This window comes from Corvus kubaryi, unplaced genomic scaffold (assembly GCF_017639235.1).
Source record: "Corvus kubaryi isolate FWS band 111438036 unplaced genomic scaffold, C.kubaryi_AGA036_p1.0 37357, whole genome shotgun sequence".
Taxonomy (NCBI): domain Eukaryota; kingdom Metazoa; phylum Chordata; class Aves; order Passeriformes; family Corvidae; genus Corvus; species Corvus kubaryi.
In genome coordinates this window covers 15,557,190-15,584,217 of record NW_024581117.1, presented here as the reverse complement: position 1 = coordinate 15,584,217, position 27,028 = coordinate 15,557,190, and the positions used below count along the sequence as shown (strand labels likewise).

General features: G+C 39.0%; 1 protein-coding gene across 3 annotated transcripts in view; it reads left to right on the top strand.

Annotated features, from left to right (window-relative positions):
- The window catches only part of CTNNA3 (catenin alpha 3), a 432,189-nt gene that overhangs the window by 6,165 nt on the left and 398,996 nt on the right, over window positions 1–27,028 (top strand). For 2 of the 3 annotated variants that reach the window (XM_042033401.1, XM_042033400.1), the window contains exons 2-4: window positions 4,640–4,746; window positions 9,994–10,186; window positions 17,086–17,252. In XM_042033401.1, coding sequence (XP_041889335.1) covers window positions 4,645–4,746; window positions 9,994–10,186; window positions 17,086–17,252 — 462 coding nt within the window. In that variant the 5' untranslated portion in view covers window positions 4,640–4,644. Of the gene's footprint in view, window positions 1–802; window positions 928–4,639; window positions 4,747–9,993; window positions 10,187–17,085; window positions 17,253–27,028 lie in introns of those variants that run through there. The other variant, XM_042033398.1, reaches the window with a different exon arrangement.

Here is a 27,028-nt window from a genome sequence, read left to right as displayed (position 1 = left end):
AGTACAACAGCATGGACTTTGCCTAAGCTGGAACATTTTAGCATCCTGAATATCTTATTTCATGTGTCAGCTAGAGGATTAAAGAAAAATGCAGTAGTTGTTTTTGTGGTTTCTATGAAGTCTGATTTGCACTCGCTGTATTGGCTCCGTAGCAAAAAGGCTAACAAATTTTATTGCCAGAGTGATGTTGGTACCAATTAGTGAAGCTGTATAGGAAATACTGAAATTAAGAACAAATAATAAAAAAACTCTATTACATGTTCTCAGCAATGGTTCATATCTTGGAAATCCTCAGGTGCCCTGTCCATGTGTATCGTGGTAAAAAATACAAATCCTGACTACTTTTTTTAACATCATTTTTTAGAAGGCAATAGGCCTTTGCATTTTCTGAAATTGCTAGGATAGTATATTTTATGTCATTGTAGAGTACCATACAATAGAAAAAAACAACAGAGAAAACAAATTTGGTGCCAAGTTCCTGGATGAGAGCCTTATGAATCCCTTTGCTGTCCAGTTCAGGAGTCTGAGTGTGAGTCATTGCCTCCAGACTGAAGCTGGCATACAATCAGAATGCATGGCAAAACAGTTGCTGAGCTGAAAATTCCAAGAATAATCACTAGAAGTATAAGTAATTTCATGCTTCATGTCATCTAATTGTTCAAAACATTTTAAACTCTAAATTTTTTGGACATGCTTATGCTCTACTATATAGCTTTAAGGATGCCCATCCCCCTGCCGCCCCTCCAGCAGCCACTGTGTCCTGTCAGTCATCCTGAAATACACTGGAGAGCTTGTCAGGCAGTCCCTTGCAGATGCCTCAGAAGCCCAACAGTGAGCCAAAGCAGTTGCACTGAAGTTCCTAACACAAGAAAATTACATAGACAATTGCTTTAGTGCTGAATATGGACCATATATTTTCTAGGATAGGTGAGTGATACACTGTTGGCTTTCTAACAATCTAGCAGGAAATGGATTCTAAAGTAAAGGTTTTCTAATTTATGCAGAATGTCTTTGGCTCTGCTTTCTGACACTTACTAGTTTATGTCTGTGTACAGTGTACTTATAGATAGTTTAGAAGCTGCAGGTACTGTGTTCACATTGCATTGCAGACGGATATAGACCTCAGCTGTTTTTCCAGTATCTTTTTCTTCTTACACCAAAAGACTCAGTAGTTCGGACATCTGACGAAAAGACAAAATTTTCATTATCTTGAGGTTGGCAACACTTGGTAGGAATGTGCAGGTGGTTGCTTTTCTGGCTGTTCTGGGACACAACTGTATCTGGTAACACATGCTTAACATCCTAAGTGTTGTAAGAGCTGCTGGTGTACAGTGCTGAGAATGCCTCCTGTAAAGGTTAATCTAACTGAGTGTGAGGTTATACAGCCTTTTACCAAAATGTCTTGCAGTCAAAGCCCCTGCTGTAATTAGGGGGATGTTATATTGAAGTAGACAAATGCATAAAAAAATAAAAAAGAAAATGAAGGTGGACTGTTGATTTTAATTTTCTTCCTGAGGCAAACATCAGATTTTGTCATCTTAATGAATATTATCTGGAAGGACAGAGGTTCGCTTACTAACTAAGTGGAAATGCCAGAGAAAATCCCAGGATGATTTTTACTATGTGTGTATTTTTCTTTCTATCACCTCTTATCCTTGCCTTAATTAAAAAAAAAAAATTAAAGAATCCAATTTAAGTGTTGATTAACCAGTATGGTATCTAGCAGTAAGGAGAACCTGGTAAGCTACAAATATGTAGTCAGAGTATCAAACTAATTTAAGATCTTGTCGTTTTCACTGCATTGGCTTGCAAAACTATTTTCATCTTTTGCCTGCTTTAAGGAAGTTTTGGGAAGCATTAGAATTTTACTTAAAAAATATTGCTGGAATCAGCAAGTGAGCCTTTAAGTGAGTTATTTATACCTTAGAATATAATTGAAATTTTCAGAGACAGTATTTTTTGCAATTGACTTTCAGTTGATGTTTCGTTATGGGCCTGACTCAAGGCTAAAAGCTATTATTGGCTTGACTGGCTTTTGAACTCAGGGCTCGAACAAAGAATAAAAACGCTGATGTTAGACAATATGCTAAGGGTAAGAAACAAACAAGCAAAAACACAGAACAACCCAGAAAGTCATGACACATGGATTCACAAATGGCGTTGGATTTGTAACAACTTGTAACAATTTGAGAGTGCTCTGTGGTGGGATTCTGGTCACAGTGATCCTCTAGAAACAGGAATTGACTTTAATTAAAGCTGCATGTTTATCTGCCAAAATTTGGAAAAGGCCTGATTACTGCAGATAACGTGCAGCATACAAAATTGTGCTGTGAGAATGGAGAGCAAGCAGCGAAGGTTTTATTTCTCCATTTTGAGTAAAGCAGTTGCTGACACCCTCCTATCTAGGAATTGAGAGGAAGCCACTGCAAGGTTAAAGCATGAGGGTATCTGCAAAAGAATAACCTGAGTCATCTAGCAATTTCTTTAGATCTTAGTAGAAGCACAAAGGGCTGTCTCCATCTGGTTTACCTGTCCCCTTGCAACTGATGTATGTTTGACTGGAAAAAAATTCACAGCACAATTGATACCATCTGTTTGCAACTGTTGTGATGGATTTCAACAAGTGCCCGTATTTTGGGAGACTTGTGAAAACGTCAAAGATAAGGGTTGGTAACCAGCAACATCATAAAGATTTATTTTTTCTAAAGTGAATAAAAAGCAGATTCACTGAAATACTGGCCAAAGATTTAGAAAACCAGTGAAGTGCAGATGGTAAAAAAGGGTCTGTCTTTTCCAGAGTGCGAAATGATGTGCTTTGATGCAATCCCAGTGAAGCTGGAGGCCAATATCTTGTGGAATTAAAAGGCTTTTTGAATCAGGGGTAGACACAGCAAAAGCACTGCAGGAGCTTCTCTGCTGTGTGTTCACAGACTGCACCAACAGGCACAGCCAGGAGCCAGTGTTTGCAGCACTGCAGGGCAGCCAGAGGTGCAGGCACTGTGGTGTTGGGAGCAGGTAAATGGCAATGTGCTTTGGGACTGAAGCTCACTGAGGGCAGCAAGTGTGAGAATGACAGACCTTAGTGGCTTTGAGAGCAAATTATTAGTATTGGGCAGAAAGAACCACTGACGCTTCCAATTTTGGGAGTCTCAAATTTTATTTCCTTGGTGCTTGTTAAAAGCATCTAAATGTTAAATGTGTAAAACATGGGCAGATAATTTGCTTTGACGTTTCTGGAGTTCTCTTTCCATTATTAATTTCTGTGGAAGGAAAGGTTTTATTCTGGTCAGTCTGATGTCAAGTTTCTCTTTTCTTTATCTTTTGGCTTGGAATTAAAAGTAAAAAATCAGTTCTTTACATTTGCTATCACCTGGCTGGATGCAGCTGAATTTGTGGGAACTTAGGTCTGCCACTAGTATAGTTTGTAATAAAAGAAAAACTTGGTGCTTGTGTAACATTTAATAAGAATAGCAAAACCCTAAATTACTTTATACCATAATTCTTTAGTTATTGCTCATATTATCTTGGCTTGTAAGTGAAATGTGGATAACTCTCCAGATCCATTTCTACACAACTTGCTATAGAAACCCTAGACCTCCTGTGTTGTATTAAATCAATGCTAGGTTCACTGGAAGGTGACAGTATATCTCTTCAGCCTGCACAATTGCAGTACCTTATTACTTTATTATGCAGCAGCAATGGTTGTAGTAAGTCTTGCTTAAAAAGGACAGATATCCATTATTTGTGTATTTGAAGTCTTTATTGGCTAAAAAGGTTTTGCCAAGCTGTGTTTTATGGGATGTTAAGTTACTGCAAAATTTAAAATGTCTTTTATTTTGGGACAGTAATCGGTTGCATTCCAACTAAAGCAGTTATAATTCTTTGTTGACACACACACATTTCAGGCTAATGGCCTGAGCCATGGCCCAGTGAACTCAGTGAAAACTATTAATTCACATCAGTAGATTTTTCATCAAGTTCCTAATGAATGATATATTCACTTTAAAGACCTTGCTTAGCTTTACTTCCATCTTATTGAATTCAGTAATAGGCTTTCTCAACTTACTCTGTCTCGACACTTAGAAAATATTTGTTATTGCAGGGTATAAAATAACAAAATGCTTCACTTTTCCCTGCTATTAATTTCCAGAAATTTTAAGGGCTGCTGTATGTTTTTTGTGCTTAAGGTGTTTATTATAACCCCTGTAATTTGGTACATGGAGTAAGATGCAGATATTGTGCACATAGCATTAATGTTTTTGTTTTGTGATAAATTCAGTAATGGAATTTAATATTTTTGCTTTAAAGCTCCTTTTTAGGCTACTAGAGAACTTATATTCAGTGGTATTCTAATGCAATTATTCTTGTAGTTTAAACATGTGGTCAGTGTAGAAATCTGTGAGTGAAAATAAGGAGTTATATGTACTTTAAGTCTATGGTTTTACAGTTTATGTAAGTATCAGAATTTTTTTTCACAATTTAGAAATAGGGAATTGGAAAAATTAATTTCTTGAAATCGTAAGCCTGTTATGCAACAAGTCTGTACTCACATAGACAGTCTCTGGGCTCTGACAGAACAAGTGAGACTTGTAGTCATGGTTAATATTGGCTTATTGCACTTTTCTTGTTTTGTACCCAGGTGAAATGTCAACAAAAGCGCCAAACATTAAACTGAAAATTGATCCTCGGAATCTACAGATCCAGACATTTACAGTGGAGAAATTACTGGAACCACTGATAATTCAGGTATTTTAGAGTTGCAGAAAGTAAACTGGATAACCATAGACGGAAGGGAATAACTCTGAAGAACTTCAACTAAGAACTCTGTTCTGAAAGTCACACCCACAGCTCTTCTGCATTTGTACTTTACTCTGGCTCAGGAGCTCTCCAGAGGCATCTGCCTTCTTCCAGATTTTGTCATTCACTTGGTCACTTCCAACTTTGCCACCCAGTCTGTCATAATAAATGTTGCATGTTCTAGCTAGTCTCTTCCACAGTGTTATCTAGGAGATGCTTAAATGTAGAATACACTGCAAATGGATTTCCAATGCATGAAATAAGTAATTCTTGAAAAGTTGTATTTTCCCCATTTGAAGCTTTGCCTCTCCCTAACTCACCTAATTTATTTTCTTTTATTAATTGTTCATTATCATATTTGAAATTTTTTGTGTGGGTTTTTTTTTTGTTGTTGTTGCTGTTCTTTTCCTCCCTTACTCATTTTTCCTTTCTGGAAGGTTATTTTCTTCAGAAACCTTTTCTTTTTTATCATTATTTCATTTCCAGCTACTATTAACTGAGTCGCCTCTCTCTCATTTTGTCTGCCTTTGTTTATTTGTTTTTTGCCTGGATGATTGATGGTGTAAAACCCCTGGGTTAACAGGTCAGTGGTTTGTGGAAGTTGTCAAGCTGGAGCATAGTATGTGGATCAGTTATAAAATTAGTTTCAAAGCTAGTTTCAAAGCAGTAAGAATAGATGTCTTGATAGACTGCATTAAAAAACCTCTTGTAGACCACTAGGTCAGACTGCTCAGGCAGCTGCAACACTGGGGGTGTTTTTAGAGGAGGTAAAGAAAAGTAAATTTTGGCTTGAGTTTTGCAGGATCAAAGAAACCTGACAAAACAAAGAAAAGTGCAGTTCCAGAATAAAGCAAAGAAACCATCTAAGTCCTTTTTTTTTTGTTTCCTCTCAGCTCTTCTAAACCATTGAAAAGCTTGAGGCTGTTCAATTGGAAATGCTTTGGTTTTAAGCAAATATAATTTTGACTGCCTTTTCCCTCTCTTAAGCTTAATGCTTTGCTTGTTTCAGACCTGTGGAAGGAAAACTTATGTTTTGAGTGGATCCTTCGACAGAAAATGTTGAAAATGTAAAAACAGGGATTAAAGCTAATACTCAATGAAGGGTGATTGAGAGGCTGGAAAGGTAATAAATGAAAACAAATCTGTGATTAGAAAAAGAATCAGACCAGTCACAGATAAAAATGTTGTTCTTGCCAGGTTAATTTTAGCAACTGATGCTTGGAACAGAGTTTAACTTTATTTTGAGATTTCTGTTGTAGTTTATTTATTTAATGGTCTTGTAATGCTGTAGCAGGAAAGAAACAATGGAAGTGTTTGAGGTTCTCTGAAGTCTGTCCTAGCCAGTTACGCTGAGTGTTAGGTTCACAGCATCAATATTGGAAAAAAATCAAGGCAAAACCAGCCTAGGAAGTAAGTAGGAAGTAGTTGTGGAAATAGCTGCAGATTACTTGCTGGATTGACTGTTTTCCCTGCAATGTGCAGTTGACAGTGGTGATTACTATGAAACTCTGGAAACAGTATGGCAACTGTTTTGTGTAAAACCCTCTGTGAATTGGCAACTTCTCTATCCTTGGAATAAAACAATGCCCCTGAATTACCCTGGGGGTTTCCCTCTGTCTGTGGCCTTTATTTTATTCCAGGTACTTTGAGGATGTTAGTTTTGAAAGGAAAGCTTCTCGGTCTGGTTCTGAATCAATGCATCTGGCATATTAAGAAAGGTAGTTGTGAGTTAGCATGGTTCAGCTGACAAAATGTTAGAAACATCCCTGCATTTTGGAGTCCCTTGGATCACGGATGAAAAACAGTTATGATGAAAGGCTTGTGTCCCTACCTGTCATCCACACCACAGACATTTGCTCACAGGGAAAACACATGCTGTTGGTTTTAGTTCTACCTATGGTGAGTTTACCTTCTGCACACTGAGTGGGACTAGTTGGTATTTATTTGTGTGGGCAGTACTTTGGATTTGAAACAGTGGGCAGGGGTTCTGCTGTTGTCATTACGTCACTGAATTCACGTCTTGTTTTTCTTAAATGTCTAGGCATTGACATCTAATTACACTGAACTACATTTTAAACAAAAAAGAATGGTTTATGATTGATGCTTAAAAATATATTTTATGTTAAGATATTAAGATTTGTATATTAAGATAAAGGTGAACTAAATATTTTGATGCTCAAGGTACGAAGACATTGCTTCCTGAACTACTGCACTATTAGAAGATTGCCTCTAAGTGCTGCCTTTAACTGAATATAGCCTTGGAAGAACTGCTTCACAGTTTCCTGGAAACTTAGTATTTGGGATAACCATGACCTCGTAAGAAACCCCACTCCTTCAGCCTTATAAGTAATGGCAATAACAGGCAACAGCAGGGTGACTCAGCTTTGTATATATGTATGTATATGTGTGTATATATATATATATACATGTATATGTGTATATATATGCATGTGTATGTATATATACATGTATGTATGTATATATGGGGGCATGTGGCCTAGAAAATGGCTTAGAAACCCCTTGTGCCTTTAGCACAACTGTGTTGCTCCTACCAGAGATAGGCTGGGGGACCTGCTGTGCGTGGCAACAGGGTGTTCATAACCAGGCAATGCAGCAGGATTAATGGGGATATGTTTTTCTTTTTCCTTATAATGGTATCACTTTGACTGTCTATTCTGCCACTACAGTACAAGCTCTATTGGCAATGGCACACTGTATTAGCTCCTCTGTGGTTCAATTCTTTCTGTGTAGGATTGGATAAAGTTTTTACATCTGTGTTAGAGAATTCACAGTAGTTTTTCTGTTTTCCACAGTCTCCATGGCAAAGAGCTATCTAACAAATTTTGAATTGTATTTGAGATCGGCTGCTGCCTCCAATATTTCCTGATAGTGATGCTAAAGATGCAGGGTCTTAGAGTCAGGAGAGTTCAACTGCAGGAATGATTATTTTTTAATGCTTTTTCATTTATTTTATTTCCTTTCCTCCTCAACATATGAATGAACAGTACATAGAATGATATTTAAAAAAAAAAACTCTACAGTAAAAATATGAGAAGTAGAATATATTATTTTCTAGTGAAATAGTGAGTAAATACTTAAGACTTAAAAAATACCTTTTATTTGAAAATTTTTTAGGCTGCTTCTAATTTTTGATGGTGTTTTATGCCTTTCTTATTGGAAGTATCAGCCTGTAATCTCAAACTCATTCTTAAAGATATGATCATTGAAACCGCCTTAAATGTTCTAAAACTGACATTAGAGAGTGTAAAAATAAAATATAAAGATTTTTATTCCCAATGCATTCTCTACCAGCTGGATGATTTATGTGCAATAAATAATTCCATTTTCTTCCTTTGAGCAGTAGTCAGAAAAATACCCAAGCCTTCTTTAACAACCTTAGCTAGAGTTATTTATGTTGCCATCTCCCTTGTGACATGCCAAAGCAGTTGATGTCAAGTGGATGGTCCTTTTTCCCCCCCAAATTTCACAGGAATGGTATAGGGGTCAGGGCTTTTATGTTTCACAGATGTGTTTATAGAAATGTTACCCAGAGGATATTTGTCAGTTATGTTTAGAAGTAATGGTTCATGAAAAGCACTCAAGTGCATGAATTCATGGACAAGATCTGAAGGTGAGCTGAGGTCCATGTAGCACTGTACTGCCCATGCTCTGGCAGAGAGAACAGGATAGGAGGATTAAAAAGTTCATTAGTGAACTCAATGAAAATAGAGTGTGCTTTGAAATATCTGTATAACAATTAACAAAAATGTTTCAGGAGTCTTTCCTCAGTGCAACAGCTTAAGCAATGCCTTAGAGAATAGTCTTTCAGAAACATTCTGTTGGAGTGTGGAGGCTGTACTCAGATCATGAGGAATGTGGAGTGGGATGGTTTATAAAAATAAGTTCTTTATGGATGCTGAAGTGGATTGTTAAACATACGATTTGGACAAAGCTGCAGTAAATCTAAATTCTGGGCAAATTGATGTACAGTTTTAATGTTGAGAGCACCCTGAAGAGTTTGGCCGTGCTCTGGCCACGGTAAGAAGTGGCCAGATATACTCCCTTGTAAGAAGAGAAGGCATTTTGAAAGGTGTTTGTAGTCATTTTGGGTATTTGCTCTGGGATACCTTGGAAGACTTAAGCAGGAAGTATAGGAAGATTCAGCACTTGGGGAGAGAAGGAACCTGGGAGGCGGGGGGTGTTGGTTGGCAGCAGCTGAACATGAGCCAGCATGTGCCCAGGTGGCCAAGAAGGCTGGTGAAATACTGGCTTGTATCAGAAATGGTGTGGCCAGCAGGACCAGGACGGTGATTGTGCAATGGTGAGGCCACACATTGAGTCCTGTGTTCAGTTTTGGGCCCCTCATGACAAGAGGGACATGGAGGTGTTGGAATGTGTCCAGAGAAGGGCAGAGGAGCTGGGGAAAGGGCTGGAGCACAAGTCTTATGAGGAACAGCGGAGGGAGCTGGATGATTTTCTCCTCTCAGCCTGCAGAAGAGGAGGCTCAGGGGCACCTTCTTGCTCGCTCCAGCTTCCTGAAAGGAGGTTGTGGCTAGGTGGGGGTCGGCCTCTTCTCCCAAGTAACAAGTGCTAGGCAAGTTGCACCGAGGAAAGTTTAGATTGAATATTAAGAAAAATTCTTTCCCTGAAAGGAGTGTTAAGCATTGGAACAGGCTGCCAAGGGACATGCTGGAGTCACCCTCCCTGAAGGATTCAAAAAACAAGTGGATGTGGTGTTTTTAGGAACATGATTTAGTAGTGCACTTGGTAATGTTAGCTTGACAGCTGGACTTGATTTTGGAGGTCTTTTCCTACCTTAATCGTTCCATGATTCCTGCCTTGCTGAAACCTCCTCAGAGAGCTCTGGTATTTTTTTTAATTTTATTAAGAGCAGACTTTAAAATAAACTGTGGCAGGAGTTGGCATCAGGGTTAATGGAACAGTGACATTTCTGTTGGCTTTGCTTTGATCCTACAGAAGGAAGAGCACGAAGATGACACATATTGAGTAAAATTGTCATATTGAATTCAATAGTTTTGCCCATTCTTGGTATTTATGCTGAGCTTGCCTGTCTTTCTCTAAAGCAGAGGAAATCTCTTTGCTTTTTCTTAATTGTATTTTTTTATTTTGAGAACAATATAAATTCACCTGTAGAACTTAAACCATTATTGTTTCTTTTGTTTGTTTTAAATGTAGGTTACAACATTAGTGAACTGTCCACAGAATCCTTCTAGTAAGAAAAAAGGCCGTTCCAAAAGAGCTCGTGTCTTGCTTGCTTCTGTGGAAGAAGCCACTTGGAATCTACTGGACAAGGGAGAAAAAATTGCCAAGGAAGCAGTTGTGTTTAAAGAGGAACTCCGTGCAGCTCTTGCTGATGTCCGGAAAGAGAGTAAGTACATGGCAAACAATTCAGGCACCACAAGGCATTGTTTTAACCATGCCTGGTGTCAAAGTGAAGCTGGAATATATGTGGGAAATGTGTTCTGATGTGCAAATGTCTGAACTTGGAGCTGTCTAATTGTATATTCTGGGTTACCACCTATAAGGAGGTAAAGTGTGCAAGCTGGGCCCCATAGGAAAAAATACATATGTCAGTGGAAGTTTTGTTGTTTGGAATGTGTTGCTTTTTCTTTCAATGAGGACAGGATGCCTCTCGATCATTTTAGTGGCTGTTAAGCATGACTAAAAGTTAATGTGTATTTTAACTTTCTTCTTGAAAAGAACTGTTTACCTGAATCCCAGACTAAGACCTTTGAGTTAAAAATTTAAAACCTGCAATCTTCCCTCTTTTGTACAGTAGTAAGGATTTCATTTGGGAAGGTATAATAGTCCAGTGTGGAAGTATGTTTTGAGAGTAGGAGGAAGATGGATCCTTTAACCTACCGTAAGATTCATCCCCTCCTGATAGAGCAGCTCCTCTCTGGTGAATTGTGTCATACTCTGTTTCCTCCTGACTCCTCTCCATTTTGAACCTGATTCCCAAAACTTGGCTGGTTTTTGTGATCTGCAGAGGATGTTGTATAGCCATTTTCTTTATGGCTCTTTGTTGTTTTCTTGAGTTTTACTTTCCCCATGAAAACTGGGAATATTTGGGTGAACATGAAGGCCAGGCTGAAATAGTAGTAAGTTGGATGACCGACTTACAGAAATCACGAGTTAAAGTTCATGTATGTTTTAATTAAATCACCCTACCCTTAGAGAAATCACAGGTTAAAGTTCATGTATGTTTTAATTATATCACACTACCCTTACTAATGATTCAGGTTTTTCTTTAAATTTATTTTATTTTATTTGGTCTTCTTGCACATGCAGGTGGGGTGGTTTCTGAGTCTCTGCTGTTGTTCACGGCAGTGATTACTTACTCTTGGCTTCCTCTGAATCCAGAGGTGGCTGTGGTTTAGAGTTTGATCTATGCATGTGGTGTCTGAGATAGCTTAAGGTCCTTTGTGATTAAAGTGTTATGACCAGCAACTATCACTGTTATCTGTCACACTGAGCAGCTGAGGCTGTTGCAAAATCATTCATTTTGGAGTACTCTTAAAATGTTAGCCCATCCATTACAGGCTGATAACACAAGGTAAGAATAAAATATTTAGTTTTATATTGATTTTTATACATAGAGAAATTGAAAATGTGAAATATTTTTGTATTACTTACTGATTCTTGGCCCAGACCAGAGATAACTACAAAAATAAATAATACATAAAGTAGATTATATATACCCCATACATTTTAAAAGAAAGTTAAGTCCATGTTATCACCTATCATTATGCAATGATGAAGTGAGTGGTTGCAGCCCATCTCCCTTCAAGGATTTGCCAAACTGCACAGGTTAGTTTTAAGAAATTGTTGAAACAATTGTAAAAGAGATAGCAGTTTCTTAATTTTGCAGATACTTTTAACCTTTGAAGCTGTGTGCATTTTTGATTTGTGGTGTGCCACATCACATGTAACTTTATTGCCTATTATTCAGGCCACATTCTGCTGCTGTTAAATGTCTCAAGTTATTTACTGCAAGCTCTTTGAAAGGATATGGTCATCAGCCATGGTTGCATGCAGTCACCTGCCCTGCATGTCATAGCATATAGTATTTAATTTCCTGTGGGCATAATTTCCTGTGGTGACTGGCAGGTACTTTTATTAATACAGTCTTAGATTAATAAGAAGGTTTTGCACATGGCTACTGCTTGTATTTACTGGATAATGGAATTTAGAAGGAATGCTTTAGATAATTTCACTCACATCAACCAAACTCAGGTTTGCATGCTGAGATCTAGAAAGAATAAATACTGTCTCACCTCCTCTTGCATTTTGCCTTGTGTCACTTGCTGAGCTTGTTCAGTTGGAGATGCAACATGAGGATTAAACACTTATTCCTTTCGAATGTCAGTTGCCAGTGTGAAAATGCTGTTTCATTACTTTTGGAGCTCATTAATACCGAGCTCCTTTTGAAGGAGTGATAGACTTTTATCAATCTGCTTCTGATAATTCTATTCATAATAATGTTTTGGAGAATATAGGAGCAAATGAACGGGATAAAAATGAACAGCGATGATAATATTTTGTGTTTCATTCATCTGATGTGTGCTTCACGGTGTTCAGAAATCATGACATGGGTATGGCTTCCCTGACTACAGCTTGCTCTTGACACTGTCACTAAATGAGATTTTGGAGTCTCATATTCAGTTGAATTCTGTTGGTGACCTCTGAAAGAAGGTGTTGCTTAATGGATGACAGAAATGTTACTTGGATAAATACAGTGCCTGCTTCCTTTGACATCCACGAACTTTGACCAAAGATTTATCGTTTTGGAGCCAGTCATTTTAATACAGAGGTTCTCCGTGTTTTTCTTCATTTCCTCTCAAGAAAGTACTTTTCAAGGCCTATCCACATCTTGATACATCTTCTTCTGGAACTCTGCTAAATGGGTCAGCAGGAAGGTGTGTGGATGGTGGACTTCATGTATCATCCAGAAATCCACTGGCCTAGTAGCTGAAGAACTGCCATGATTTCCTGTTGATCTGATTTGGTAAAGCTTTGTTAAAGGATACTCATGTCCAGAATTTTATTCTAAAATAGTATAATAAACCCCAAAGTAAGTGTACTGAAAAACTCTCACTTGAGATTTCATATGTATACAGCATATCAAAAGATTGCCTTCTGATGGAATGTACTGTGCAATAACTGACCCCTATGCAAAGGGTGTAAGAAGCATTGTTCAACCCTGAATGATTCTGACACTAAACATCAGCCTCTAATTCATGTCCTGATTCTGAGATTTAATCAATTTTAAGACCAAACAATGATGTTGTTTATGTGGCGAAATGTTGCTGTAGAAATCTGAAGTCTCACGTTATCCTTAGGATAATGAGTTTTTGCATTTAACTCAAGGTGTGATGGCTTACAGTTCTCAAACAGTTGCATGGGCATAGCTGAAATGTTTGGTATTTACTGCCATTGCTGACTGACTATATATAGTCAGAAACACAACAGTTGCTGTCTGCCTTGTTTCTATCTATTGCAATGTCAGTGTTTCTTGTGTTTAGCTGTTATCATGTTCAAGTGTGTTCGCAGATAAGCCTGTTGTCACATAGAGCAGTGAATTGAAAGCAAGTTGCTTGCTTGAGTTATATTTTGAGTCTTAAGTTACTCTTTAAAAGGAAATTCTAACAAATACTTTGATGTTTTGAATGGCCATATTTAATGTCTTTTGAGATTAAACAGAGGAGGCAAGAGTTTGATGGCATGGCAAACACTATTGGTAAGAAATGGAGGGCTTACTTAAAAGGGCATGTACTAAAGGAAGGGTACAGGGATCTTTTGTATTATACTGTGTTCTTACTTGTCCTTTCCCTCATCTTAAAAGTAAACTTCACTTTCTTATCCTGCATTAAGAGGTACATGTGTGTGTTCTGCTTCTAAGGGACTCCCATTCTGGGAGGCAGAACTTGAATGGCTTAAAATAGTCTGTGCTGTACACTCCTTTCATCAAACCAAGAACAGATCCCCTGCAGAACAACTATTGACATCAGCATCACTGGATCAGTATCCCTGAGTGGGAAAGGGGGAATGAAGAGGTGGGCGTAAGGCATGATGGGGATATGTGGTGGCTCTGGTTACACGTTAGGAAGAACTGGATGAGATGTGGAAGTGGAACTTCCTGGTATGCAGCGGTGAAATAGTTGCAATGCAACAGAATACAGTGGTATCTGAGTGGGGTAAGAGACTGTGTGGCAGGAGAGAAATGTCCTGTAACAGCTTCAGAAAGCTATTGTGAGAATCTGACTTATCAGGGTGTTGAATATTAGGAACATACAGGAGGTATCGATCTGCTGTGCCCTGACATTGATATTGTCACTTCAGCTGGCTGGCTGGAGCAGAATCCTATTATTTGCTGTAGCAGATGGAGATGGTATTTGTAGGAACAGAACCGGTCATTGTACTGCTGACTAGTATTGTTTAATCTTGTGTTTTTAGAAAGGGTAGGTTGTTTTGTGCTGTGATGTGATCTTGACTCCCAGCTTTCTCTGGTACTTACTCGGCGTAATGTGTTAGTTCATGCCTGCAGAATATGATGCTGCGCGTACTAGTGTAAGTAAGAGTTAATAAGTATTCTATTATTGGTGATACTCCATGTAGAATACTGTATTCAGCTCTGAGGCCCTCAACATAAGAAGGACATGGACCTGTTGGAGCCAGTCCAGAGAAGGCCACAAACATGAACACCTCTCCTGTTAAGACACATTGAGAGAGCTGGGCTTGTTCAGCTTGAAGAGAAGGCTCTGGGGAGACATTACTGGGGCCTTTCAGAACCCAAGGGGGACCTACAAGAGATCTGGAGAGGGTCTTTCTACAAGTGGGAAAAGCTTTAAACAAACAGAGGGTGATGTAGATTAGATATTAGGAAGAAATTCTTCCCTGTGAGGGTGCTGAGGCACTGGCACAGGTTGCCCAGAGGAGCTGTGGCCGCCCCATCCCTGGAAGTGTCCAAGGCCAGGCTGGATGAGGCTTGGAGCAACCTGGGATGGTGGTAAGTGTCCCTGCACATGGCAGGGGGATTGGAACTAGATGATCTTTAAGGTCCCTTCCAACCCAAATGATTCTAGGATTCTGTATTATAAACCACTGTGGGTTTTTTCTTTGTTTTTATTTCTGTTCTCTCAAGTTTGAGACTGAAATGTTTGAAATGCTCTCTTTTTACTTATTTTGGTATGCCTGTACCCCCCTTAGTAAATGAACTCCTATTGACATCTGTGTTTCTCTGGAACTCTAAATCCATCAGCCTCTAATAGTGTAGTTCAGGAGTGGGTGACAGGACTTTCTTGGCAACAATACCCCCTTGTGGGAGGACACAAGAATGGCATAAAATTCACTGCATTCCATGTGCATTTCACACTGCTGCAGTTAAAAATAAAAGAATGAGAGGAGAAAGCCAGTTGTAAATACAAATAGAAGAGAGAAATATGTGATGCTTGGATGGGGTTTAGAAAGGAGAGAGAAAATCTGTTCAAAGAAATAAAAGAAGAAAGCATAATTTTGTTGATCTTTCCCAAACCAGTGAAGAGCATTTGGCTGTTGTTAGTGTGATGCTGAGCACTGTCTCTGAGGGGCGCTCACTGCCTGCAGTTGGTGGCATTGTTGCAGTCTGTACAGACACAGCCTGGCACAAGCTGTCAGCTAATCGCCAACAGGCTCACAGTTGACTTGTTTTTAAGGGAATTTTCATCTAAGTTTTTGAATATTTTTGGTGCTGGATAAAGTGCATGAATCCTCTAACTTTTTAAAAAATTACCTGTGGCTGAAGAGTGTTTTTATGTCTTTCTGTGCATGAGCAGAGATTTTTGTAGGCGCATGTAACAGTCATTTGACACAGCAGTAGCTGTCAGTGGCTGATCAGCTGATGGTAGAATACCATTTACGTGGGAGTCATCTATCTGGGTGTGTTGAACAGAGTCTTGGAAATATCTGCCTGACAGTAATTGTGTAGGTATGATATATCCTGGCTTTGGTTTTTGGAATTGCTTTTTGTTTGATTGTCTAAAATAATTGAAATACTATGAATACTGCTGTCTGTCTGAATCCCTATTTGTGCCACTAAAAGGGCATTTTTTGTGTTTCATTGTTTGTGACAAATGTAATTATGGAAGAATAAGCCACTTGATGGGAATTACAATAAAACCAGATGAAATTGCATCAGACTATCATGCCGTCTACTGCAGTTTAAGAAAGTTTTAACATCATGTTGTTGTTGGAGCTGTCATTTTCTGCTGTTTGTACTTGTAGCTCCTATCTGTCTAGCCTGCATCTCATGGCTCTGTTTTAGGGTTATGATTTTATCCGTGTTCATCTGGCCACCCCAGCTTATGTCACACTCATTTCTAAGGGCTCAGTCATAGTCAGACTTTTCTGAGGTGTGTTTGCTCACAGAATCAGAGGATGTTGGAGGGTGGAGGGGACCTCTGGAGGTGATCTAGTCTAATGCCCCAGCTCAGGCAGGGCCAGCAGTCTGCCCAGGACCATGTCCAGTCGGGTTTTTAATACCTCCCAGGATGGAGACTCCACAGCCTTCCTGGTCAGCCTGTGCCACCGCTGAGTCACTCTCGCAGTGAAAAAACATTTTCTGGTGCTTACGTGGAATTTCCCATGTGTTGGTTTGTGCCCATTACTTCTGCCCCTGTTGCTGGGCACCACTGAGAACAGTCTGGCTCCATCTCCTTTTTGCCTCCCTTCAGGTATTTATGGTGTTTGTCACTGTTGTCTGTATTGTTAAATTTTTTACCAAACTTCACACTGGAGAGCAGTATATTGTTGTCTACTGGCAGTCACTAGCTCCATGGCACAGACTTCACTTTGTCAGTGAGATGTTTGAGCGTATGAGGTTTTCATTCCATTAACTTCTATTTGTAATGAGAAGAGCAATATTTGATTCCATTCTGTGACCGGGAATTATTTAATAGCAAGGACACCAAAGTACATAGTAATATAACAAGTAGTGACTAGAAAAGTTTGACAGAGCCCCTGGCTTTGTTGTGTACACTTAAGAGTAATAGTGTGATGAAGGGAATTATTTCAGAATTAAATGATGGAGTAGAGCAGAAAGGGAACATCACGGAAAATGTGGAACGTTAACCTGCATGATCTGTAGTAATTGACCTTCATTTCAAGGCATTAGGGCAACAAAGAGATGCCAAATTTATCAGCAATACTTGTGACTTGCCAAATAACTGACGGGGTCTTTTCCCCTGGGTGTTGTGATGCAGCCTAAGGGAATTTGTCTTCCTTTTGCAGGTCAGGCTTTGCGGGTGTCAGCAGAGGCGTTCACCAGTGATCCCTGCTCCCTGCCCAGGAGGCAGGCTGTTGTCCCAGCAGCTCGCTCCCTGCTGGCAGCTGTCACCAGGCTCCTCATTCTGGCCGACATGGTGGATGTGGCCTATCTGCTGCAGCACCTGACTGTGGTGAGTAACGCTCCCCTCACCTCAGGCTCCTGTTAGCCACAGGTGTGACTGCTCAGGGCTCTTTCAGCATGGGAAGCTCCTTCTGTGCTTGAGCCTTGCAGGTCTCATGCACATAACACCTGGGCAACTGGGGTAAGTGTAGATGAGATTTATAGAATGGACCAAAAAAGCTCATCTACTTGCAGCTCAGCATACGGGATCTATTTTTGGTTCCTTTTTTTCCCATAATACTTTCAGTAATTGACAAGAGACTGATAAACCCACAAAATTTCTGTTGACTTCCTAGTATTTCAGGGCAGAGGTAATAATCAGTGCTACCTCTAATAATGCCTCATCCCCCAAGAGAGCACAGTGACTTAGAGGACTGTGTTGAAGCAAGTTCAATTTGGTGAGGATGAGAGAATGAAAATTTGGCTCCAAATAAGAGTAGGAAAATTATTTTATAATAAAACGATGTGTGGGTTTCAATATTGGTTTGAAAGATCCACCACTGACAACTGTTAGAGATGCACCACAGGCTAACTGAACACTGACTTGCAGAAGCTTCAGTGTAGTACTATATGTTTAAATTTATCAGCTGTAGGAGGGGTGGCCTATGTCTTGTACTGTTTGTGGAAAATTTTCTTAAATGGTGATATTTTTTTATGGTAGTCTATTACATTTTTAATACTTAGTTTCATATTCCTAGATGCTCTTTTCTGAGATGTATTGAGTATGTTTTACATGAGAGAACTAAAATTAGGTGATTTTCCTTGCTTGAGTTTCAGTATTTCTGAACAGCTGTCTAATTCACTTCATGTTTTCCATCTGAAAATTAAAACAAACAGTAACAGAAAATGGTGAAAGAATGCAAAGTATCATACAGGAAAAATTCTAGCACTGCAAAGAGTGCCATTACATTGTCATCTTCTTCCATACTTCCTCTTAATAGGAGTGAGAACTGAATTTGTAAATGAAACCTTAGAATAAATTAGTGTGGTATAACACTCTCCGTAATGCCTGTGCAAAAAGGCTCACCCTAGCTCTTAGAGGAGAGTGTTGCATATTTGTTTAGTCTCTGCCCTGGCTGTTGAACTTGCCAACAGTGGTATTAGCTGTAATAGTGTCTTTTTATGTTGACATCTAATTAGGAAATCGACTTAGTGTAATTTCAGCATACGCTATTGAACATCCCTTGGTTTCTAACAACTTTTGGTCACAGCTAACTGAGCCAGATTTAAATGCAATTAAATATTTTGATGAATTTCAACTTGGCTCTATTCTAAGTCTTAAACCATTATACTTTAAAACTCCCTGAGGAATTCAATTTTCCTTCAACATGGACTTGCTCCCCCAAAAAGCCATTGTATTCACACAGTGTCAAAGCAGACCTTGTCTTTGCTGTATCAGCTCTAATATTCTTGGGTTTTGCATGTTCATATGCCTTGAAAATCAGCTCTTTAAAAGTCATTAGGTATTTTTCTTTGCACTTGTTCTAAAACCTTAATAATTCTACCGCATTGTCCTCTTCCTCACACATGGATGTTAACAGCTGTTATCATTTAAGAGATGAGAAATTTCATTGCTCTTTATTTCTATGTCTCTCAGGTCTATCTTTCATAGGGTAGAATGAAGACATTAGAAAGGACTAAGCCAAAATTAATTTGAAAAATTAAAAAAAAAAATTAATGGTAGAATAAAAGACAAAAATTCTAATCAAGGACCTTTTCTTTATTTGCATGTATAAAATGAAAGAAGTTGGTTCAGCATCATCAAAGATCTCTGTACAGTATTACTGAGATCGTGCTCAATATGGAAATATTTAATAGGGAATTACCTGTTTAAGTATCTAATAATTTTCAAACCTATTTATCAAAGACTGCTGAAAGTTTTTAGTCTTGGTCACTCACTAAAATCAGTGATCCAGCACTGACATTTAAAACTGTATCTTTTTCTACTGACAGAATACACTCTGGATCATTAAATCTTAATTTCCTCAGGGGATTAAAACAGAAAGAAAACAAAGACAATGGGACTGGCTGTCATAGAAAGCCTCATCTACTGTTACTGTCACATCTGCCTGTTGAAATACATCTAGGAAGAGAGGATGAACCTCAGCTACCTTCTTCCAGTTTATGTAGTCTCTAAGAATATTGTTTTCTGAACATTTTGCTTAGACGTAGGACTGTTTTTGAATTCTGTGTAAAAAAGTCTTCATATTAAACAGTGTGTGATGCTGAAAATACTGAATATTTTTGTCACAAAAATACTGAAATGTGACTTTTTAAGAAATAACATGTTAGTGAGTTTGAAAGGATTTGATAATCCTGGCAGGAATTTCAAACCAAATGTTCAAAACCCAACTTTTTTGAACAGGAAATTAGCTTTTTAGAAGTTTTGCTAATAAAGCGGAGAGAATTTTGGTTGTGTAATGAATTCTATTGGATCTTCACAAAGCAAAGTGTGAATAAATGTCTGTGTAAATAATGCATACTAGATGCCAGTACAAACTGTCAGTGACTGATCACATTCTGGCACAGAATACTTCTGGCCACTTGTGGGATTCACAGTTCTATGAGTGTGAGAGTGCAGTGCAAACAGGAAGATCCTTTTAGAGTTCACTGAGAAAAATAAAGTACATCACACCAAAAAGAAAAGCTTTCCTTCTTCAAGCAACTCTTTTTTTTTTTTTTTGTAACAGAGAAGAGTTTAAATAAATAGCTATCTCTGTCTGAATTTCCATGCTTCAAGTGTTTGAAATGTCTGAAAAAACAACTGAGTTGTGAAAAATGTAGTCAGACAAAGGGCTGTCTTGTGTTTTGCACTCTGATTCAGAGCTGTGTTAGCAGCTCATCCATTATGGTTAGTAATGCTCGATATTATTTAATTAAGTGAATTAACAGACTAATGGAATTGCTTGAATTTATTGATCAGAAGAGAAGAGCAGGAAAGTAACAAGTTTGGAGAGTTTCATTCAAAGAGCATTGGCAGTTTGTCTTTCTCTAATCGGTTTCAGATCATGCTGAGCCAACATGTTTTATCTGCCTTTTCCCCCTTCTTGTCATTGTAGATGAACTGTGTAAGTCTTCATATTTTTCATGAATGCCTCAGACAGCATGATCTTTATAGAATGCTCACTTAGAGTTATTTAAAACTCTTGCCAGGGGAAAAAAAGAGAATGGCTAGAGATAAGAAGCAACTGGTGAACTTGGGCCCTGTGAGTGTAGTGCTGTCTCTTCCTTTCCTGCGGAGTATTCATCAGCATTAAAAATGTTTTGAGCAGGGACGTGGTATGGTTACATGGACTGAAAGAGGAAAGTCATCTCAGGATGCCCTGTGCTTCACGTTTAGGGACTTGGTTCAACTCCCAGAACTGTGCTTAAGTGATCCAGGTCCCTACAGATCCTACCCTCCAGCAGATCACTTGGGCATGTGGACTTGGGTGAGTCTTAGATGGTGTAGCAGGTCACTAAACATTTCCCTTTGGATTGGGGGGGATTCCTTCTGCTCCCCATCCCTGTGCTCCACTTCAGGGAGTTGGGTACCTGGAAAACAACTGGTCCTGCTTCTAAAGGCTGAGACACAGAAGGTGTTAAGTACCTCAGACTTTTCCTCATTCTTTGTCACTGTGTTTCCCCCTGCATCCAGTAAAGGATGGAGATTGTCCTTAGCCCTCCATTTGCTCCTAAGGTGCTTATAGAAATCTTGTCTTCTACAGCAGCAGCCAGATTAAATTCTAACTTCTTACAACCTTCCCTTTGTTGGGCACGGGTCACTCCCCTGGCAAGGGAACTCCTGGAGCATAAGGAGTATTAAGGAGATTGCAGGAGTCTTTGAGAGAACATTTGGCTTCTCATTTGGTTCATACTCCTATTTATTTTCTCATCAATCAAACAGAGATTCTTGCTACCACTCAGAGGTTGGTCTGTGGTATGTGGGATGCAGTTGTTTGGAATCAGGGCTACAGTGTTTAACATCCCACTCTGCAAATTCCATGGCACTCTGTGATGTGCATTAAATAACAGAGAAAAAGCAGCTTCCAAAGAATTGCCTTTAGGAGTTGGCTTTTTCAAAGCAAGCATCCTTTTGAGTGCAACAAAATTATGAGATTATAAAATCTGGATCTGCTTCTGTGCTTGGTATAGGGACCTCTTGACTGCTCCTTTGTTACTTGTAAAAAGAAATAATTGTCAATCTGTGGGATGATAAATTCCAAATGGACTGAGTTAAGTTCTAAACATAAAGTATGGGGAGATCAGTAACGTAAAGGTGGCTTGTAGCAGAGGTTAATACAGAATGCTTGAAGTCATCAGAAGTACAACTGAGTGTGGGAAATCCATATTGTGTCTGGTGATGAAGTTGGAAAATTATTTTGGGAAAGTTGGAAGGTGAGATATTAGAAAAGCAGAGGCGTATGTGAAATAATTATTTGGACTGTGCAGATGCCTGCATGCTCCAGTCAGTGACCAGGGCTCCATTGCAGTCAACTCTCTTTGAACCTATCAGGGAAAGAACCTTGCTAAAGGCTTGCTTTCAGAGTGTTCGTTACTGTCTTTGGCTTCTACAGCAGCATGCCCTTACCACCGAAGTGCAGTGCTTATAAGAGAATAATATGGAAGTGATGTTCTGAAATTTCCTTCTCTAGAGTGCTAATATGGGAAGGCAAATTCTAGGTTGGGAAAATAATCTTGGGAAATTGTTGGGGTCCCCCCCCACCATGTAGCCCTGGGAGAGGGGCCCTGGGGGGAGGCACGGGGTTTCCCAGCCCCTGCTCAGCCTCGTTCCCCATTGGTTGTTTTGTGTTCCCCTGCGCGGGCAAGGACCCTCGGGTCCCGGGATTGAGCAGTTCCTGGGCAGATCCCGGCCATGTAGCTGGAGAAATAAACATCTCTGAAACATCTACCAAGAATCTGTCCATAGATATTTTTTTTCCACGGGCCTCGTTGTCTGATATGCGTGTTGCAGTATCACCGCTGTAACAGGAAATCATCTCCTGGCACATAATTTATTGGTAGTATAGTAACAAAGTTGGTGTAATGTAGAATGGCTTGTCTGATCAACAACTCAAGCATGCAGAGATCATTCTGATCTAGAAAAATTTATTTTATAACTCATTTGTGCTTTGAGAGTCAGAAAGGAGGAAATGCATGCAAAAGAAACAGTTTCTGCTTTATCATCAGTGTATGTCTTCAGACCTTCTTAAAATGACAGTAAAAGCATCTGATATTTTCTGAATGGAAAAAGCTGTGAGCTGCTCTCCATAAACCTCTCCAAAAGAGGCACATTGCCCATTCCATTACAGCAAAATATGAGACGAGCAGCTTTTTTCTCATAAGTATGTGTGTTCAGTAATTGGAATTTAAGAGAGATCGTGAATGGTTTTTTCCCAACCATATCTCTGGGTAATTTAAAGTAGTACATTTAGTATAACTTAGTCTTTAAAGAACCAGTACCTTATTAAAGCAGGAAGGTGTTTTTCAATGGACAGCTTCCTTATGCCAGAATGGAAGTAAAACTTGCTTCTTGTCTTTAATTCAACAGAGAAATATTTTACCAATGGAAAAAAATAGTTCATTGCTGCTGTGCTGCCCTGTGCAGTGGAAGATGATTCTATTGATACTCTGAAATGCAAATACCCTTTAACGCATGGAGCTCTAGACAAATAAAAAAGAGTCATTTCTCCTAATCCCTGAATAGCAGAGTGGCTTTTTGCAGCACTGGCCCTAAATCTGAACCAACTGTGTAGAAGGAAACAAAGTAAAGGAAGTGCAGCAGGCCCGTTGATTACATCATCCTTACAACTTAGCTAGACTCCCAGGCAAGTGACATTAAAGATGTGGGGTTTGTCCAGTAGCATCATGCACAAACTGGAGAAGCAGGATCTGCTGCCCCCCATCCCTCTTCCTGTTTGTATGGAGATTGTAAGGTGGTTACCAGGAATATGACTTTGTACTCTGTATTTAATGATGTCCCTTCCCACATTTATGAATTGTAAGCAATAAAGCACTTTGCACTGGATGTTTATAATCTCATAATTTTGTGTCCTGGCCTCCTGTTTAGCTGGTAAGCCATTAATTTTCATGGCTCATGTTGAAGATGAAACACGGTAAATTTTAGCTTAAGTAGTATCAAAATTTTAGTACCATTAGTGAGTTTAATATTATTTCCTTTTGATATATTCAGCTACTCTGTCTCAGCCTGTTTTCTTTGATCTCATTGCCTCATTTTCATTATATATGACAGCAGAGCAAAGTTCCAAGGCTCCTGAAAGTAAGTAGGATAATGGAGAAAAAGCTCAAAAATGCTACATTAGGAGCTCATAAAGACAGCAGAGGCTTGTCAGCTGTTAATCTGCTTTACTACAGGAGAAACTTCAGTCAGAGCTCACCTCTCATCTTTGACGTTGCAATGTATAAGATGTGAGACCATAGGAAATTCAGTCCTGATGCTTACAGTCATACTTACTAATTCGATAAACCATGGTCATTATCTGAGAGGAGGACTTTACCTTCCCAGTCAGGAGCATCATACTTCCAAAGAGGCTGTGTTAATAACACTCTTCTGGCCTGTCCACATTTATGACCTTCATCACTTTCTGAGTTTTGATGGTGTTTGTTGCTTAGTGATACCTAAAGTGGGACTGTGAGAGTTGCTTCACTTAGTTGAAACATGCAGTGTGTGTTGGTTTCCAGTCGGATGAGCACGGAGTCTTCATTCACTCACATCTTGATGGTGCATGCTCAGGGCATTGAGGCTGCTGTGTTACCCACCCTGTGTTTTAGGGACAGGGTGCTGGGCTCTCTGGTGGGTTTTTTTGGTGAAAGGAATGCTGTGATATTAATGAATATAAAGTCATGTTCTTCTGTTTAAGTTACAAAGCTGTCTACGCGATATCTGTGCTAGGAAGTTATCTATGGGAACTTGACAAACACAAGCAGCTCAGATAAAATCATAGAGATACGATTTTATCACAGAGGGAAAATCAGACCAGGTAGCTACCTCATAGTGCCACAGAGAGCAAAAGTAGTAAAGGAATGCTACTTCTCAGCTTCCAGAAACTGTTCAGAGCACTTCGAAAACATGAACAGGCAGAAAAGAGCTTTTGTGAATCTCGTATGATTATTTATATTTGGTTATTGGTGAGAGAAAAAAGAAGGTTAGGAATTCTAATACTTCTTTTCACCTCTAGACAAGGACATAAGACAGAGGGTTTTTTACTACTCACCCCAAAATGCTGGTTCACACTGATAGAAGTATGTTGCAGAAAGATCCAGATGTAGTTTTAAATTTAACACGTGTTGATAACCTTTGTGTGTCCAAGGCACATTTTTCCCATTTCCTGTTGATGGCAGTGGAAAGAGTGTATCTATGTTTCCTTAAAATTGCTTGGTTGGTTTTTTATTTACTTTTGAGTTAGATTTTTAAAAAGGGTTTCTCCCTTGCATCTAAAGACAGATGTGGATGTTCTGGCAATTACCCATCTATTTTATTGAAGCATGTTGCCCTTACAGTTACACATTTGGTTTCTATTTGCTCATGCTCTCATGCTGCTTCTTATATCTCTTTCCAGAGAGACAAATGCATTATTGATGTTTAGGTTGCTTCAGGACATAAGGAAGTGAGTGATCTTGCTAGCAGAGCTCCTGCCAATGAAGAATTAAAGCTGTGGGATTAAGTACATCCTTAAAAGGATGATGATGATTCTACAACTGTATTGTAGTCTAACGTGTTGGTGATTATCTAAAAAAAATAGAAGACACCTCAAGAAAAGACTGTACCTTATGTTCATTTAGTGAGTTTGGGAATCATTAGAGGCCTTATCCCTGTATTATTCAATCCCACAACAGGGTGCAACAGTTTTGGGCTAAGTTCTGGAGAAATATGTCATGGTTTGAAGCAGAAGGTGTATGATGAACTTGACAGAGACATTATGAGTAGTTTCTTACACTCTTGAAAAAAAGCAAGCACTATGGCATGCTTTTGGTCATCTTAAACTGAACTCAGGTCTCATTTGCCAATGTTGTACTCAAGTTGCTTCCAGCTAAGGGGTTAGCTAGGAGTAGGAATTGATGAAAGCAAACATTGCAAATGCAAGGCTTTGAGATCAACTCTGGAGCAGAGATAAAATCTGAAAACACCAAATCATACAAAAAATGGAAGATTATGAAGTCAAACAGAAAAGAATACAGAGTATTGCTGTTCTGTCTTAGCATATGTGTCCTGTCAGCCGTGTTGGTACAGAATTCAGGAACGTATACTTTGGGTGAGAAAGTTTTATTTTATTTTTTGGTAGCAAATGTTTCAAATGCAACTAGAAAGTCTCCAGTTAACCTCTAGTGGTGCTGAATGAGGTAGAGGAAGATAAATTACAGATAGATATAAACACTGCCTTAACTTGCCTTTTGGTTATGAGAGCAGTGAGACCGAAATAAAGGCTGCAGAGTGGCAAACAAGAAGTACTAACTTGCCTGAAGGTTCTAGGCAAGTTGTTGTAAATTGTCAGTGGAAATCCACTGCAGCTGCTTATTATCCCCAACAAGAAATACCTGGGGGCTGTTCAGTATCAGGTACAGCTTGGGCTTGAGCTCAGTCAAATGCTCAGGAATGAGGGGCTCTGGAGCACTCCACATCCATGGTCAGCATTGGCTGTCAGTTATGTTGTCAGCTTCTTGAAGAGAGACAGAAGAGGAGTGGAGGTTTGGCTTTGGGTTTTTTTTTTTTTCCTTCTACTCTTGTGGTTCATTTTTCCAATTCAGTGGTTGTAGTTTAAGCAGAGGTATAGAGAAATGTATGCTATAGTTACTACTGAAGTGCTTGGTTTTCCAGAACTGACTGGAAAGCAGTCCTTTGCCTCATTCCCTGGACATAGGTACCATATGTGAGCTTAAAGTAGGTACTTCATCTACAGGGCCTGTAACTGTAGTAGGCTAAGTCAATATTTCAGAAGGATTTACAAGCATGTAGTTCTTCCTGATTGTATCAGTGTAAATACATGTTTATAGACTTGCTTCTGATGGTAATCACAGTGATAAAGTATTACTGAACTCTACCTACAGCTTTGCAGCTGTCACGTGCTCAGGAGATGAAGAAGAATATTTACAGCTGGGAAAACAGAGGAAGTCAGAGGAGAAAGCTTGTGATCTCCTGAAAGTTGCAAGGAAGCTGGACCTCCCATTCTCCTCTCACACCTTTCTTACTACTCTTTCACTCCTCTTAACCTTTCTGTTACAGTTCCTACAGCTGGGCTGGCATTGTGCATCTCTGAGAAATAGCAGTCCTACTTTTAATAATAGTGTATGCATGAAAGAAGTTTTAAATTTAAAAGTAAGGTCTGTAGTGAGGTATAATTGGAGTTGTCACAGTTTTCGTACAGAATGTGAGCACATTGCCTAAGGTGATTATCCAGTCTTAAATTACTCTTAAGTCAATTAACCTGATAAGATGCACCCTGTGATTTCCAAGTTCTGCTGTTACATTTGAAAGAATGAGTTCATGGCCTGTATAAAGTTGCATACACTTTTCTTAGTTGAAAAGAGAGTATTTAAATCTATGTGTATATATTACTTCCTGGAACTTGGCATAGAAAAAGAACTCAGCTTTAGAGATTGATTGCTTGTGTTTTGTCTGACCTATGAAGTTAGAGGACTTCATTTAATTGAGGAAAGCATATGTACAATGCTTTGAATTCCGTGATTGGTTTCAAAACAAAGCTGTAGGAATATGTGGAAGGTTAGAGTGACACAGCTCAATAGCCTTAGCATTTAGTAGAAAAGAATAGTAATACAGATTGAAACACA